The 14248-nt window shown below is 48.9% G+C and overlaps 1 protein-coding gene across 5 annotated transcripts in view; it reads left to right on the top strand.

Moving 5' to 3' along the window:
• Aff3 (ALF transcription elongation factor 3) overlaps nucleotides 1–14248 on the top strand; it is a 434549-nt gene that overhangs the window by 381583 nt on the left and 38718 nt on the right. For all 5 annotated transcript variants that reach the window (XM_055607315.1, XM_055607298.1, XM_055607308.1 and 2 more), the window contains one exon: nucleotides 10448–10628. In XM_055607315.1, coding sequence (XP_055463290.1) covers nucleotides 10448–10628 — 181 coding nt within the window. The remainder of the gene's footprint in view (nucleotides 1–10447; nucleotides 10629–14248) is intronic.

Below are 14248 nucleotides of genomic sequence, written 5' to 3'. Positions count from 1 at the left end.
GTGTGTGTGTGTGTGTGTGTGTGTGTGTGTGTGTGTGTGTGTGTGTTGCATGTGTATGTAAGAAGCGTGTGGAAACCTGGCTGGGGTTGCAGGCTGAGGCTCTCGGCTAACCTCCTGTCCTCTCGTGCCCTCCAGCACACGCTGCAGTAGGAAACACCAGGCTGGCACTTTCTCTGAAGTGTGGGCTACTATTCATGTTCGTTTTGAGTGCCATTCTAATTTGTATGGCTGCCAAGTGGGCCACGCAAAGGACTGTCTGCTTTTGATAAAGCCGAAGTCACTGAGAGTTTCACGTCTGTCTCCGGTTGTGTTCAGGCTAAAGAGATTCTTCTGCTGAGCTCTAGTCACAGCAGGATATAAGCAGAGGGCCTTACTGGCAAGTCTCGGCGCTGGTTCCGAGTCCTCATTCCTAGGACAGTATGGCTTCCCTTCAAGCTGCTTCTTCAGCACTGTTACTCCCTTGGATATCATATCATATTAATTATTCATTGACTAACTTTTTCCAGCAGTAATTAATAAGTTACACAATGGAAATGGTAGTAAATATAACGAAATTGCTAAAGTGGTAATTTTCATTCATAATTATTTTAATTACAGGGGAAGCAGCTTATTTCCAGCCCTGTCTCCACAGAGCTTCTTTTGAGCTTCTAAAGCTGTTTCCAACTTGGAGATAGTCTGGGAAATTCTCCCTACCTCTGCATTAATGAGCAGGCAGAGGCTTCCAGGCAGATGGTAGCTGGAAGGTGTGAGGAGGAACCGGGGCCTGGGATCTCAGGAGCCTGATTCCACAGAAGGACAAAGACAGAAGCAGCCTGTGGCTCCCAGCAGGAGCGGCTGGACACCAGTGCAGTGTTACAGGGCCCTGTGCTCAGGCATCTGTCTGTGCTTCCCCACACACACACACACCCCTGACTGCTGCTCTGTGGCCGCCATCTTGAAATTCTTAGTAGTTTTATCTTGGATCTGTAGCTGAGGTCTAACACAGCAATGGAGCCCTCCAACTCTTCTCACATCACATCCCTCTCAGCCACCAACTCGTCCTGACCCACCGGCCTTCCCCTGTCCCTCCTACAGTGTCTGCTGCCGTCTTCATGGTGGCTAGAAGTGGGCCTCTCCCCACCCTGATTCAGTACATCCCCACGGGATGGTGTCAGGGTACCCAGAGAACACAACACTAAACAGCAAGCAAGAAAGCCATGCCCAGCTGAGAGGCCAGGCAGGAGACCGCCTTCCGTCCCAGTGGTGTAATGCATCCCGCTGTCTGGAGGAGGGGCTCACACTTGCATTTTGTTCTGAGTGCTGGCCGCAGTTCTCATTCTAGGGACACGGAAGGCCGTGCTTGAATTGACTGGCCACCAGGAACAGCCTGTCTCTTCAGTTTTTAAGATCTTAATGAAGTCTTAAAAATTATTTCTCCTTTGTCATTCCAGGGTCCCAAATACACTTTGTTCCCAGACGCTAACCCAGGCACACACTGTTCTGTGTGCTGACATCTGACTGTTGACCCACCTCCGGGAGGCGCTCACTTGTTTTCTCCCGTTGAGAAAGACAGACTTTCTGATGGGAGGGTCAGAGCTAGGTTTCCCGAGGGCGCTCCTGTCCACAAGGCCTGCCTCCACGCCTCTGTGTTTCCCGCCCTGACCGCATGCTGACTGGGAAAGCAGGCTGCAGCCGGGCTGGCTGGCTGGTCCTCCTGTGTGGGCTCAGCCCTGCTGGGAGGGCACCATCACGGAAGGCAGAGCTGTGCTGAGAGCTTGATGAAGTTTGAGTCTCTTTGGACACTGTCATTTCTGAGAACCGTGTTGCTTACATTCTCTGCGACAGTGGATCCGGGTGTCACAAGGCTCAGTCTCAGATCCCAAAGATGCTTTACCTGCATCTGAGGGGGGCACGGGCATCCCTCAGCACCCACAGGGACTGGCTCCGGGATGCCCGTGCAGAGAGCTACATCTACTAGTTCTCAGCCCCTCGTGTCTAAAACAGAGTATGCTATAGAACCACACACACACACACACACACACACACACACACATACACACACATACACACGTATGTTCTTCACATGTTCTACATCACGGGTGATCTATAACATAGTGGTGCTGATAAGTGGCTACCGTGCTATACTCACTAGGGAGCAAAAGAAAAATGCTCTCTACACGTTTATTACCCATGCACGTTTGTGTGAATAGTTCTTGACCACTGACTGATTGAGTCTGTGGATGTGGACTCCTGTGATTGGCCAGGTCTGTGGATATGGCGTCCCCTGTGATTGGTTGGATCTGTGGATGTGGAGTTCCCTGTGATTGGTTGAATCTATGGATGTAGAGTCCCCTGTGATTGGTTGGATCTGTGGCTGTGGAGTCCCCTGTGATTGGCTGGAATGGCTCAGCTGGGATCTTCACCACGTTGGCTTGTCAAGTTTACCCTGCCCGTTGTTGTCTTAATCTGTTTGCTGTTGCTATAACAGATTTTCTGAGTTTTTGGTTCCTTATAATGAGAAGAAGTATTACATGTCCTATGGTTCTGATCACTGGAAATTCCAAACAGCATGGCGCCCTGAGAGGTGCTGTCACAGGCTCATTTGCCAGGTGTTGCAAACATTCACACCATGCTAGTCATTCTCTCAAGTCCCTTCCTGAGCAGGCATGGTGGAATTCCACAGAATTACCAGGTGGCTATGTCATATATGGAAGAGCCGGTCAGCGCAGGCTGGGGACGTAGCTCATGGATAGAGGACATTTTCAGTAGTTGGAGACTCTGGATCCAGTCCCGAACAACAGAACTATCAAAATGAAAACAAAATTTTAAAGACGAATTCAGGTAAACTATAGAAATATCTACTTGGTTAGGCTGCCATGATGGAAGAAATAACAGTAGCTTTATTTAAAACTAAAGAATAACATTAACGCCATGCTCGGCACCATGCTAACTCAGAGCATTTTCTTCTTTGGGCTACCTAGCAAACCTCTGGGTCTTGTTCAGCTATTATCCCTTTCATACTCATGAAAACTCTGGCTTGGAGATATAATTAACTTCCCCGAAGTCACAGAGCCATTTAGCAAAGTAGGACAATGATCTTCCAGGTAGGATTCTAAGGCCTGTGTACCACCCCTTCCCGCATGGCAAGATTATCCAAATATCCCTGACTCGAACCAGGAAAGCTACTGATTTACTTCCACTTGCAGGGGCGACTCCACTCCCCAGACAGCACATGGTGCTCGAAGCGCAGGGACCAGGTTCCGGCACCTGTCTTCTGCTAACAGTGGTATTTGACCTAGAGCAGGCCCTTGAGCCTCCACTCTGCCCTAGAGCTGGCTTCCCTACCTGAGTTATAGGTTTACCGAGGGAGTCAGAGAGGGGCTTGAAAGGGCTTGTAAATAGCCATACAAATGTAAGTGTGTTCGATAGTAGGAGGAGAAGGCGAGTTAGCAGAGAAAGAGCAGGTGGGTGCTGTGGCCCACAGGCAGGTTTGTTTCCCAGAGAAGCTGCTTCAGAAATGTAGTCCAAGAGCTTGGGTAGATTTTGACGGCTGCGCGGATTCTTGAGTTCCCATGGGGCAGCAGTCTGGGGCTGTGCTGTCTCAGGAGCTGAAAATATACAGAAGTGAATTTAAGAACTCTATAAATAGGTCAGGAGTCACAGACGTGGCTGTACATGTTGTGGCTGCCAGAAGGCACCTGAGCTGCTCCTCAAGGGACAGCCCCTTTCCTCATGGACCATTCTACTCCAGGACTGAGAAGACCCAGGGCTCTGGAAGATGTCCTTCAGTGTGACTTTTCTCGCACAAACAGACCTGCAGTACAGCCCAGCGGACAGTGATAGAGAAACAGTAAACCTGCGTCCCAGAGTCTCCCGGCTCTTCACTGTCCGTAGGAGGCTGAGGAGCGATGGACTGGAGACATTCCATGACTATGTCTCACAGCTTCGAGACTGGGTTCAAGTGTGTGAATGAAAGCAGATGGCTGTGCTGTTCTTATGAATAAGTCAGATGAAACGTGTGAAGGTTGTCTGTCCACATAGACAGCCACTGGGCAGCTGCATGGTGACCCAGGCCCTCAGCATGGCCTCCTCTCTCAGCCCTTCTGGCATGGCCTCTCACCTGCACACCTGGGTATCCACAAACTTCAGCCTTTTCTGCCAGGGGCAGAGTGGTACCAGCAGGTCCCGGCTCTCTGACTCCACACAGGCCCCAGCCTCATCACAGTTCCTGCCACCACAGTGGGGAGAACACTGAGTTCCCCTTGAAGTGCTCACTAGGCTGAGACCTGCTTTTCAGTGTCCTCTAATGCAAGGGGTGCAAATTTGTGTCACCAAAGACAGCTGCTGCTTTGTGGCCCATCTCTCAGATAGTACCTAGGACAGGAGGAGACCTCCAGAGCACTGGCTTTGTTTCTCTATGTCATGAAGCAGTACCCTGGCCTTAACCAGCCTCGGGCACTTATGGGGCTAGCCTAATTTCCTTCAGGGTCCTCCTCCATCTTGAATCCCAGTTCAGTGTATGTCTGTCATGCTTTGCTTCCAGGTAGTCAATACGGGAACCCCTCCCAAGGACACCCTCCTGAAGGCAGGTCGAGCAGGCTCAGTGTAGTCACAGAAAAGAGTTACATGGAGACTTCTCAGATAGGCCTCACTTACGGAGTAACGATTATTTTATGTACATGGTATTGTAGTGGATTTAATATAGCATATTATTCATGAAAACTATCAACAAGCCCAGAAATGTTTGGGGGGAGAGCCAAGGAATGTTTGCATATTATTGTATTTTTCCCTTTATTTATGAAGTGCTTTTCTTCTTGGCTAGACTGCACATGGGCATTTACCCAAACAAAAGTATAACCCAGAGCACCAAACAATAGTTCCTGTGTCTTGGTCCATCAGAATGAAAACATCCCTCACCACACGCCCATGAATTCAAATGCAGGTCCATCCCAGAGCACAGTGACAGTTCAGGGCTATCCCAGACACAGTGACAATTTAGGGCTATCCCAGACACAGTAGCATAAACTCCGGGCTCTTAAACTCAAGAGTAATTTGGCACTGTTGCTTCCCCAAGGCCCAGCACCATCTCAGCTGGCGGAGCAGAGTGCTACAAAGGATACAAACCCAGGAAGTGGCCAGGGACTTCTGGAGGTAACATCTCTGCTCCCTAGTATTGAGACTAGTGGTCAGGCCTTAAGTCCTCTTTTCACACTGGCATCTGGACGCAGCCTCACATCCCCACCAGGACTGTGTGCTTGCCTCGATGGCCTGAGCCACACCTCTGCACTCCGTTGTTTGTGTCAAAAGAAATGCCCCGGCACCAGAAGTAAAGGACACATAATTTATGTCCAAGTTTATGGACCTTCATATTACTGAATTTCTCTGCTGTCAATTTTCGTCCTTCCCTGAGGCCAGCAGAAGGTTCTGGGGCCCTTTGGGAATTGCACAGTGATACATAAGTCTTCTTTATGGCCTTTGCCTCCACCTGAGCCTTACCCAGCTTACTCACTGCACAGGAGCCATGCTGTCTGCCACTACCCATCACCTCTTCCACAACCCCTCACACAAGCTCCCAGGCTCTCCTCTAGGATTCAGCATTCTTACATGCTAACCCACACCTCCGTCTTATTCTTTTTTTTTTTCAAACTCTATGTACCAAACACATGTGTGGTAGACAGATATTCATGCAGGCAAAACACTCAAACAGATAAAAAGAATTGTGTTCAGGTAGTTTGGAAGTATCTTTAAAAACAAAGCATAAAACTTATACAACGTAGCTGTCACATTCCTTGACACTTGTCACAGAGAAACATATTTGCACCTGCACAAAACCCTATACAAAAACATTGATAGAAACTTTATTTTTAATGGCAAAGTGCTAGAAACAACAAAAATGTCCTTCCATGGGTGGACGGCGAACTGACCAGGGAGTACCACTGGGCAACAAGAACCAGACTACTGATATAGCCTCAGTAACTTGGATGGCTCATAGAACACTGTGGTGACTCTGTTTTTAAAGAGCCAGTTTCCAAAGGCCACGCTCATAGGTAAGGTAACTGGAATAAATCTGATTTCTAAAAGGGTCTATATAAAATGTAGCATTTATAAAACAATAGAGTTTTATACTTGATCTTAGCCAAAAGGCCGAGAAGCAATAACAACAGAGTTTTAGAGGAGAGGACACATCAGTGTTTGCCAGGGACTGGCATGGCTCGGGCAGAGGCAGAGAAGCTACAGTTCTGAGAGGAGCGTAGTAGGGTGCGGCAATGGACACCCCTCCCCCCCGCGTGTTGACAGAGATCCACACAGGAGATAAAACACAGAGCTGTACCCATGTTGTGCCATTGTCATTTTCTGGCTTGATATTTTGGTCCATCTCATTAGCTACAAAGTAACCACTGCTGAGAATTGGGTAAAGGAAGGTCACCCAATGGAAGGTCAATGTACTATTTTTTACAGTTTCCAGTGAATCGTTAATCATCTCAAAATGCAGTTGTTGTTTTGTTTGTTTGTTTTTGTTTTTAAATAAGTAAAAGCAAGAGTTAAGAGTTTGGTTCTCAGGGCCCACATCAGACAGAACACAACTTGCCTGTAATTCCATCTCCAGAGGATTCCATGCCTTCTGGCCTCTGCGCACACCCGCATACACCCAGTTCTCTTCCTCTTGAGTGTTGGGGCTACAGGTGCGCGACACCCATCCAGGCGATACAAAGAGGATTCCATGATCTCAGATACATGTTCGTGTCTTCAGAGTTGGTGGCTCCATGGTCTTGAAATAGTGTATGGTCCAGACCTTAATAGGTACCAAAAGAATCATCCAAAGTTGTGTCGTCATGCCAGCAAGTCTATGTGATCAGTTCAGGAAAATTTCTTCTGAGTCATCCTTTTTCATGTGTATGTGTGTTTACATATATGTGAGCGCACATAGAGGGTGGCTGTGTGGCTTGTGGAGGCCAAGGTTGACCTCAGTAGCCTCCCTGCTGGCTCTTACTTTATCCTTATGTACTGAGACAGGGTCTCACTGAAGCTAGAGCTCACTAGTTCAGCTGATAGAGCTAGCTAGTTTGCTAGAGGGTGCCCCCTCTGCCTCTCAGGTGCTGAGATTACAGGGAAACCATCACACCTGCCCAGCCTTCATGTGGATGATTAGAGATCCAAACTTGGCAAGTTTGGATCCTTTGTTTTTTGAAGTACCCCAGAAAAACATAGCAACCTGCTATGAACTGGCATTTTCACCTTGGGATTTTCAAGCCTATAGTTGCTTCTCAAGAAGGTCTTTCTGAATTCTTTTTCTGAATTCTGTGACTCTAAAACCTTCCTGGCTGTTCTGATTCAGCTCTTTTAGACCACCGCTTGCTCCCTCACCCAGCAGAGGCAAGGCGGCTGCATGCCCCCAGGGCCAGAGAAGTCACTGGCACCTGGCCAGGTTGACATGTTCCCCGGGGATGCTTGCAAAGACCACTTAGTAGAGCTGTTCTTTGTAAAACAGGAAGAGAGATGGACAGATCTCTCAGGTGGACAGGTAGAGAGCTGAGTCCTTCTAAGGCCTGCCTAGACATGGATGTTTTCCACCTGTACACTCTCTCCTCAGATCAGAGGAACATGAATACCAAATACTCTTTTGCCACCTCTGGGGTTAAATCCATAAACAGTACAGAGTGTCAGCATATTGGCATATTAATTCTAAAAATACCACCAAACTGTTGTCTCCCTTGTGATACATCACCATTGACGAGGACAAGGGACAAGTCACAGGCCCAGGGAAAGATCCAAATTTATCACTTGATGTGCATTTTCTACTGCTGTCCTAGAGGGATGGTGAGCCTCTAAGCTCTTACAGGCCAAGTGTGAAGAAAAATCTGAGTCCTTGGTATTCCCAGATGTTTTGTTTATTTTAAAAAAAACCACAACCACCACAACAACAACAACAAAATAGTATGGTAGTGAAACTGCCATTTCAAACCAATCTCCTTACTTCATTAAGGCAGAGGGATGAGACAACAAGGCTGTTCTGCCAACCAATTTCAGGTCCGTGGTCGTGCCTTCACCATCCCGGCTGCTGTGCCTCATCCGTGAAGAAGAGTGGTGGCAGAGGAAGGCAGCACATGAATGTGTCATGGGCATATCCTCACAACTGAAAGCCCCTCTCTTTAGAAGACAGCCCCTCACCCGTGGGACAGGCCACAGGCAGTTCCACTCATGCTTTGAGGACTCCGCCGCACTGTCACGACCTCGGCAACGTGAATTCAAACAAGTGACACGCAGCATTCAAGGGCGTTGACCATTGCTTTATAAAACTGATCAACGTCGTCTTTGTTCATCTTTATTTCTGGATCCTGATCAAATCCTAGCTCAGGGGTTCCCAACCTCCCTAACCCTACACCCCTTTAATATAGTTCCTCATGTTGTGCTGACCCCCAGCCATAAAACTGTTCTCATTGCTACTTCATAACTGTAATTTTGCTACTGTTAACTAATCATAATATAAATATCTGTGTTTGCCAGTGGCCTTAGGCAACCCCTGTGAAAGGGGTAGGGACCCACAGGTTGAGAATCGTGGCTCTAGACTCTGGCAAGGAGATCTCTTGTTTACTCTCTGTTTCCATCAGGGGGAAAAAAGCTTCTAGACTGTGTGTAGCTTTGTGTTTTTGTGAGTTTTGAGTGTGTGTGTGTGTGTGTGTGTGTGTGTGTGTGTGTGTGTCCTCATGTTTTAGAGGCCAACCAAAAAACTATTAATGTGGATCCCAGATGTTCATGCTCCGCTGAATCCAAGTTTCCCCACCCCCTCAATAATTCCTTTGATAATAGCCCTAGGCAATAATTCACTGATATTAGCCATCGCCATTCAGCCAACTGGAAGGTACATTTTCATCATGAGGAAAAAGATATATTTTAGTCCTTTGAGCATGAACTATCTCCTGTCCCCTCCATCTCAAAATCCCCGATTGCTGCCAGACACCAGTGGCAGACTGCAAACCAAAATCTCTGAGGCCGAGACAAAGACATCAACCTGCAGATATTGTCAGAGGTTGAAGAATTCAGGCAGATAGTGTGTGGGGGTGGTATGTGACATTGGCAGAAGGAATGAAGACCAGTAGGAGTTTTTATGTCCAAACTCCAGTGTCCCCTAACTCTGCTGTTCAGAAGGGTGCTCCCTGTGGCCTGATTCCCTGAGGTGACTTCGGTAAGAGAAGCAAGGACCCCAGTGTTTGCCTCTGCCCAGCCCCCACAAAGGGGACTTTACGAAATTACCCGTAGGCAAACCATTCTGAGATCTAAGGGATGGCGGAAGGAGCCTGTACCATGTCCAGGCTCTGTGACACTTGAGACCCGGAGCCCGAAAGCCGCATCCCTCGTGGCCGGCCATTCAGTCCTGCTGAAGCCATGGTCAGTCACAGTTGCGGAGTGGCGGACAGACTGCTGCCCACTCAGCACTTCAGAAGTGACCAGCCTTTCCTGGGGTTAGAGTGTGACCAGAGAGGGGCACATTCGGGAGCGGGTCAGTTCAGCTCGGCAGGCGGCCTGGAGGAGGTTGAGCAATACGAGTACTGGCGTTTTCCTCTGGACTTAGCACACGTGGATGGGTAGGCATGTGATCTCTGAGGGGTGTTGGTTAATGAATCACCATCTGAAAGTGGGGGTCAACTACAGTTGGGGTGTAAAGTGAACAGCTAAATAACTAGAGTTAAAATATTAACAAAAACGAAAAAGAAAGTATGGATCAGATTTCTCCGTTGTACGTATAGGGTCAATGTGGTGAATTCCAGCACGCAAGTGATTCTCAGGTGAAGAAGCCCTTTCTATCTGTTCTGGGAGTGATTTTTATTAATGTAGACCCTATAAATGTGTTGTGAAGAAAAATCAGTTCTTCCGCAAGGGACTCAAAAGCTACTGTCCGCACACCCTCCCGGCATCCATAGTGATGACAGCACTGGCCTCTACTGTGGAATAAAAAGGAATGAAGCAAGACGTCTAACTTTTGACAGTCCCAAGTCTGTGGGAGCTTCCGGCAGGCTGAAGGCTCACAGCCCAGCCCTGTCCCCTTCCTGCAGCCTCCTTGCCACCAGACATTTTCCTCCGAGGCAAAGATAACATTATTCTTGACAGTTTGCAAACTATCTTGGGGTTTCTGGGTTTTCTCGAGTTTGTGCAGGTCTTTAGAGTCAGGGATGCATTTGCAAAGCCAGCCTCAACAGCAGCAACATCGAAATAAGTGCACCGCCTTCCTTTTAAGTAGCCCAGGATGAAAGGGCACCGTTCACTCTCAGTTCACTTCTGGGTCTAATTTTGTCTGATTTTGGCTGCTCTGGGCTTTGACGGCTGTGCTGGGAGCCCGGGTCGTGCCTGACAGATGTGCGCAGTCTGCGCCTCCCCTTTCCTTTGCCAGGATGGCAGTCTGCTGGTGTTTCCTGTTTGCTCACTTGGCTTTCTTTCCCTTTCCTTCCTGGGGGGCCTGGTGGACTGGCAGCTCCGTGGTCCAGCAGACCAACTGCAGAGGTTCCGTGCCGTCCAGCAAGGGCAGCAGCAGCAGCAGCGGCAGCAGCAGCTCCTCCAGCGACTCAGAAAGCAGCTCCGGCTCCGACTCAGAGACCGAGAGCAGCTCCAGCGAGAGCGAGGGCAGCAAGCCTCCACACTGCTCCAGCCCCGAGGTAGGCAGCCGAGGCTCAGGCTCCGGCCCCCACGCCCGGGGCCAGCCAAGTCCCCAGCACCGCCTCCCACCCTGCCTGACTACCCACGCTCCTGCTGTCCCCAGCCTGGAACAAGCTGCCGGGCTTTGGGGCTCGGCTCTGTTCCTCACTCGGTCAGCTCCTCCCTGTCTCATGATGACACTGCTTCCTTTCAAATACAAAGCATCAGCTTTTACTGTCTTAAAAAAAAAAAAAAAAATCTCTGTTCGGCTTCCCGAAATTTCCACATATGCTATAAACATCACCGACAGGAAATAACCTATGGCTGGGGTCTCTCCCCTCAGGGTCATCCCAGGCAATAAGCAGGCAGAGAAGTTCGTCACTTGGGAAGTATGACCACCGTAAATCACAGGCCAAAGAGTTTCATGCATCAGGCATGCTTAGAATCTTACCTTCCTGCAGTGTGTCACAGATCAGAAGGACAGGGGCTGTAAATATGAATAAAACCTCCTTTACTGTGTTTTCTTTGTGAAAATATAAAGGGAAAATTAGCATCTACCTACAAATAATAATGAAACCTTTTACAGCTGTGATCGGTATCTCAGGGAAGATTTAGGTGCCTCATATAAAAACATTATAAGGCACCAATAAAAACCATTGCTGTTTCTACTTTCAGTGGAAAGGGGGAAATTAAACAGTAATTCAGAGCCTAGAGATTCTTGGGTAAGGGCTGAGAACTAGGTCCTTAGGCCTGTGGAGCCAGAAGTGTGGGCTTTGGTTTCTAAACAAAACAGTTTCCTCCTGAGAATATAAACAGTCGACGTCACTGAGGGTTGTGGGGTGAAATGAAAGGCTTTGCTTGCGACGCTCTGTGCCATCCTCGGGGCCAGAGGCCTAAACATGCAGGCCACTCACGGAAAGCCCCGGTGTGAAAAGGAGGCAGTGTGTAGAGCGTTCACACCCGGCATCATTCCCGTGCCACACCTGGAAGCGGTGATGTTCCGAGTTCACAAAGGCCTCTCACACCCTGCAGCTTTTGTCTTAGGCCGCCACGACCCTCCTTAGCTCCTCAGCACCTTTGGCCTTCATGACAAAGCTCTTCGTTCACCCTGAAATAAGCGTTCTCATCAGTATTTTCGCTCCTTTCCACGAAGTTCCCACCTGACCGCCCGGCTGACTGTGTGTCTCTGCATCCGCCTCCGTATACACGGGTACACAAGAGCAGAGGCCTTAGCAACGCCAACCTAGTTATTTGAACCTGACTCTTCCTGTAAACTAAGCCACTATCCCTCGGTCATTATTTACTTAAGCATTCAGTATTCATTCAGTAGATGTTTGTTGGCCATCTGCCACAGGACTTGGTGCTGGGCCTGGGAGTGTAGCAGCTACATGACAGTTAATATCCTGTCTGCCCAGAGCTAACAGTCCAACGGGGGTTACCTGAAACAGAAAAATATAGCGATTAAAGAGGATAAAATACAGGAGGTAATTGAATGGCATTAGCGTCCACCTTGTGCCATAATTCGTTGAGAAAGTCCAGAATATGAATTACAAGAAGTAGCAGAGTTAGGGCTATATTCCATGCTAGAGTACTTGCCTGGCATGCACAAGCCCTCTGTTCAGTCCCCACTGTTAGGAAGGAAAAGGAGAGAAGGGGAGCATAGAGAATATGGAGGAAAGTACGTTGTCGCTAGCTGAAAGGCGAGGAGGGTGAACTGAAAGGTCTATGAAGTGTCTCCTATCCAGGTTCCTCTTTGTGACTTTGCTGGTTAAAAACAAAAGAGTAGAGTCTTGTTTTCACACTGAAACACAAATCCTGGGGTCTTGGGTTGCCTAGAGGTTTGCTTGAGAGCAGCTCAAGCTTGCTTGTTACTGCATTGAGCCTGGAATGCCAGGTGATGGATGGATGGATGGATGGATGGATGGATGGATGGATGGATGGATGCTCTTGTCATTTTTTTCTGAAACTCTAAGAGGTCCCCTGCTAAAGCGGGGGGTGGGGTACCTCTGAAGTTTAAGTTCTTAGAGAGCATATGAGGTTTCCACTTCCTTCCTTCTCTGTGTGGAGCAAGGCAGAGGCTGAGTAATGCTTTAGCCTCACTACCCAGTGTTCCTTTCTGCTGGCAAGGGAAGTTTGGACGTGTTGGAGTAAGAGCCAGATTCCTTGAGCCTCTCCCCTCCCCCGAGGTTCACACAGACATGTGGCCTGTAGGAATGGATGCTGTGTAGGCAGATGAACATCACAGTACTAGGTAGAAGCGAGGCTCTGCTTCTCTTAGCGGTGGCTAGCCTAGACTGCCCGTCAGACAGCACGGAGCCCTATATTACAAGCCTCACGAGACAGGCCAGCTCCTGATGGCCTCACTTCTCAGTCCACTGCTCAGATCCACTTATGGTTCCACAGAACAAACAGCCTTGGCCCTCACTTCTCTGCCAGGCCATCCTTTAATGGGAGCAGAGGAGGAAGGATTATTTCTATTCTGATGTATTTACATTCTTCTTCCACTATGCCAATGCTGAGAAACTTCCCCCACCCCCGTGCTCTGAAGTTCCTAAGTTCTTTGTGGACATGGCTGCCGAAAGCTACTTCATCGTATGTGAATCACCCCAGCTTGGCCAGGCCTGGTTGGAGAGCTAGCACATGCACCTAGAAAGCCTGTCAACATGCACAGATATGCGGATCCCGGGCTAGCCTGTGCTAGTCCATTTTTCTTTTCACTTGTTTTCCTCTCATGGGTCTTCTGGCTTTGGGCATGCGCACTCTCGTGCCAGTGTTCCTTGGGTTGGGTTGGAAGCTCCTGTCCACACAGTCACCTCACTGACAGCATTTTCACTTTCCTGGCCCAGGGTTGCCAGCGTCCCTGTAGAAAGACCCTGGTCACATTATTTGAGTTCTGGGAGAAAGCAGGTCAACTCTGTGTCTTTATATTGGATACCTCCCGACCTTGATATTGCTCTTGTAACTGTTTTTCCATTGTGGCTGATCCCCAGTGGATCTGACCATGACAGATCTTCAAGGAAGACCTGGGCAGAAAGTACATGTTAGAAGAGAACACTACGGACCCCCTTTACAGTCAGCAGATGTGGTTTTCCTCAAACAGCAGGGTCCTTCCAGCAAGCAGAAGCATGAAGCGTGTTAGCCGTGCTAGTGGATGCACAGCCTCTTGTCAATCGCGTTTCTCTGGGGCACGTGGCCGTGTGCGCTGTGGAGGAGGAGGTGAAGTAGGGCATGCGTGTGGAGAGGTTGCACGTGAGTCAGACAGAAGACTAATCAGCGGAGAGAGCTGTGGCCGCACAGGCAAGGCAGTGAGCCACACGGGAAACGGACAAACCTGGGGCAGAAACCTCAGTAACACCCAGGAAGTAGAGTGTCAGCGGCACATGGCTGTGGGAGGGGAACTGAGGTCTCAGGTTTTTTCCCTCCCTGAGCTTTCGCAGCCAGAATGACCACCCCTCTGCGGTGACAGCTAGAGCTAGAGCATTCCTCTCTAATCCATGAGGAACTAAGAACATGGATTGAGTGATAGATCTTGGGTGGAGAGCAGAAGAGTAGCCATCAAGCTTCCAGACCTGGCATGACTGATGCAAGGCCATTAGATAGATAGATAGATAGATAGATAGATAGATAGATAGATAGATAG

Source organism: Psammomys obesus, unplaced genomic scaffold (genome assembly GCF_907164565.1).
Source record: "Psammomys obesus unplaced genomic scaffold, mPsaObe1.curated_primary_1811, whole genome shotgun sequence".
NCBI lineage: Eukaryota > Metazoa > Chordata > Mammalia > Rodentia > Muridae > Psammomys > Psammomys obesus.
Note: the sequence above shows the minus strand (reverse complement) of the source record. Positions and strands in the feature narration are given on the sequence as shown.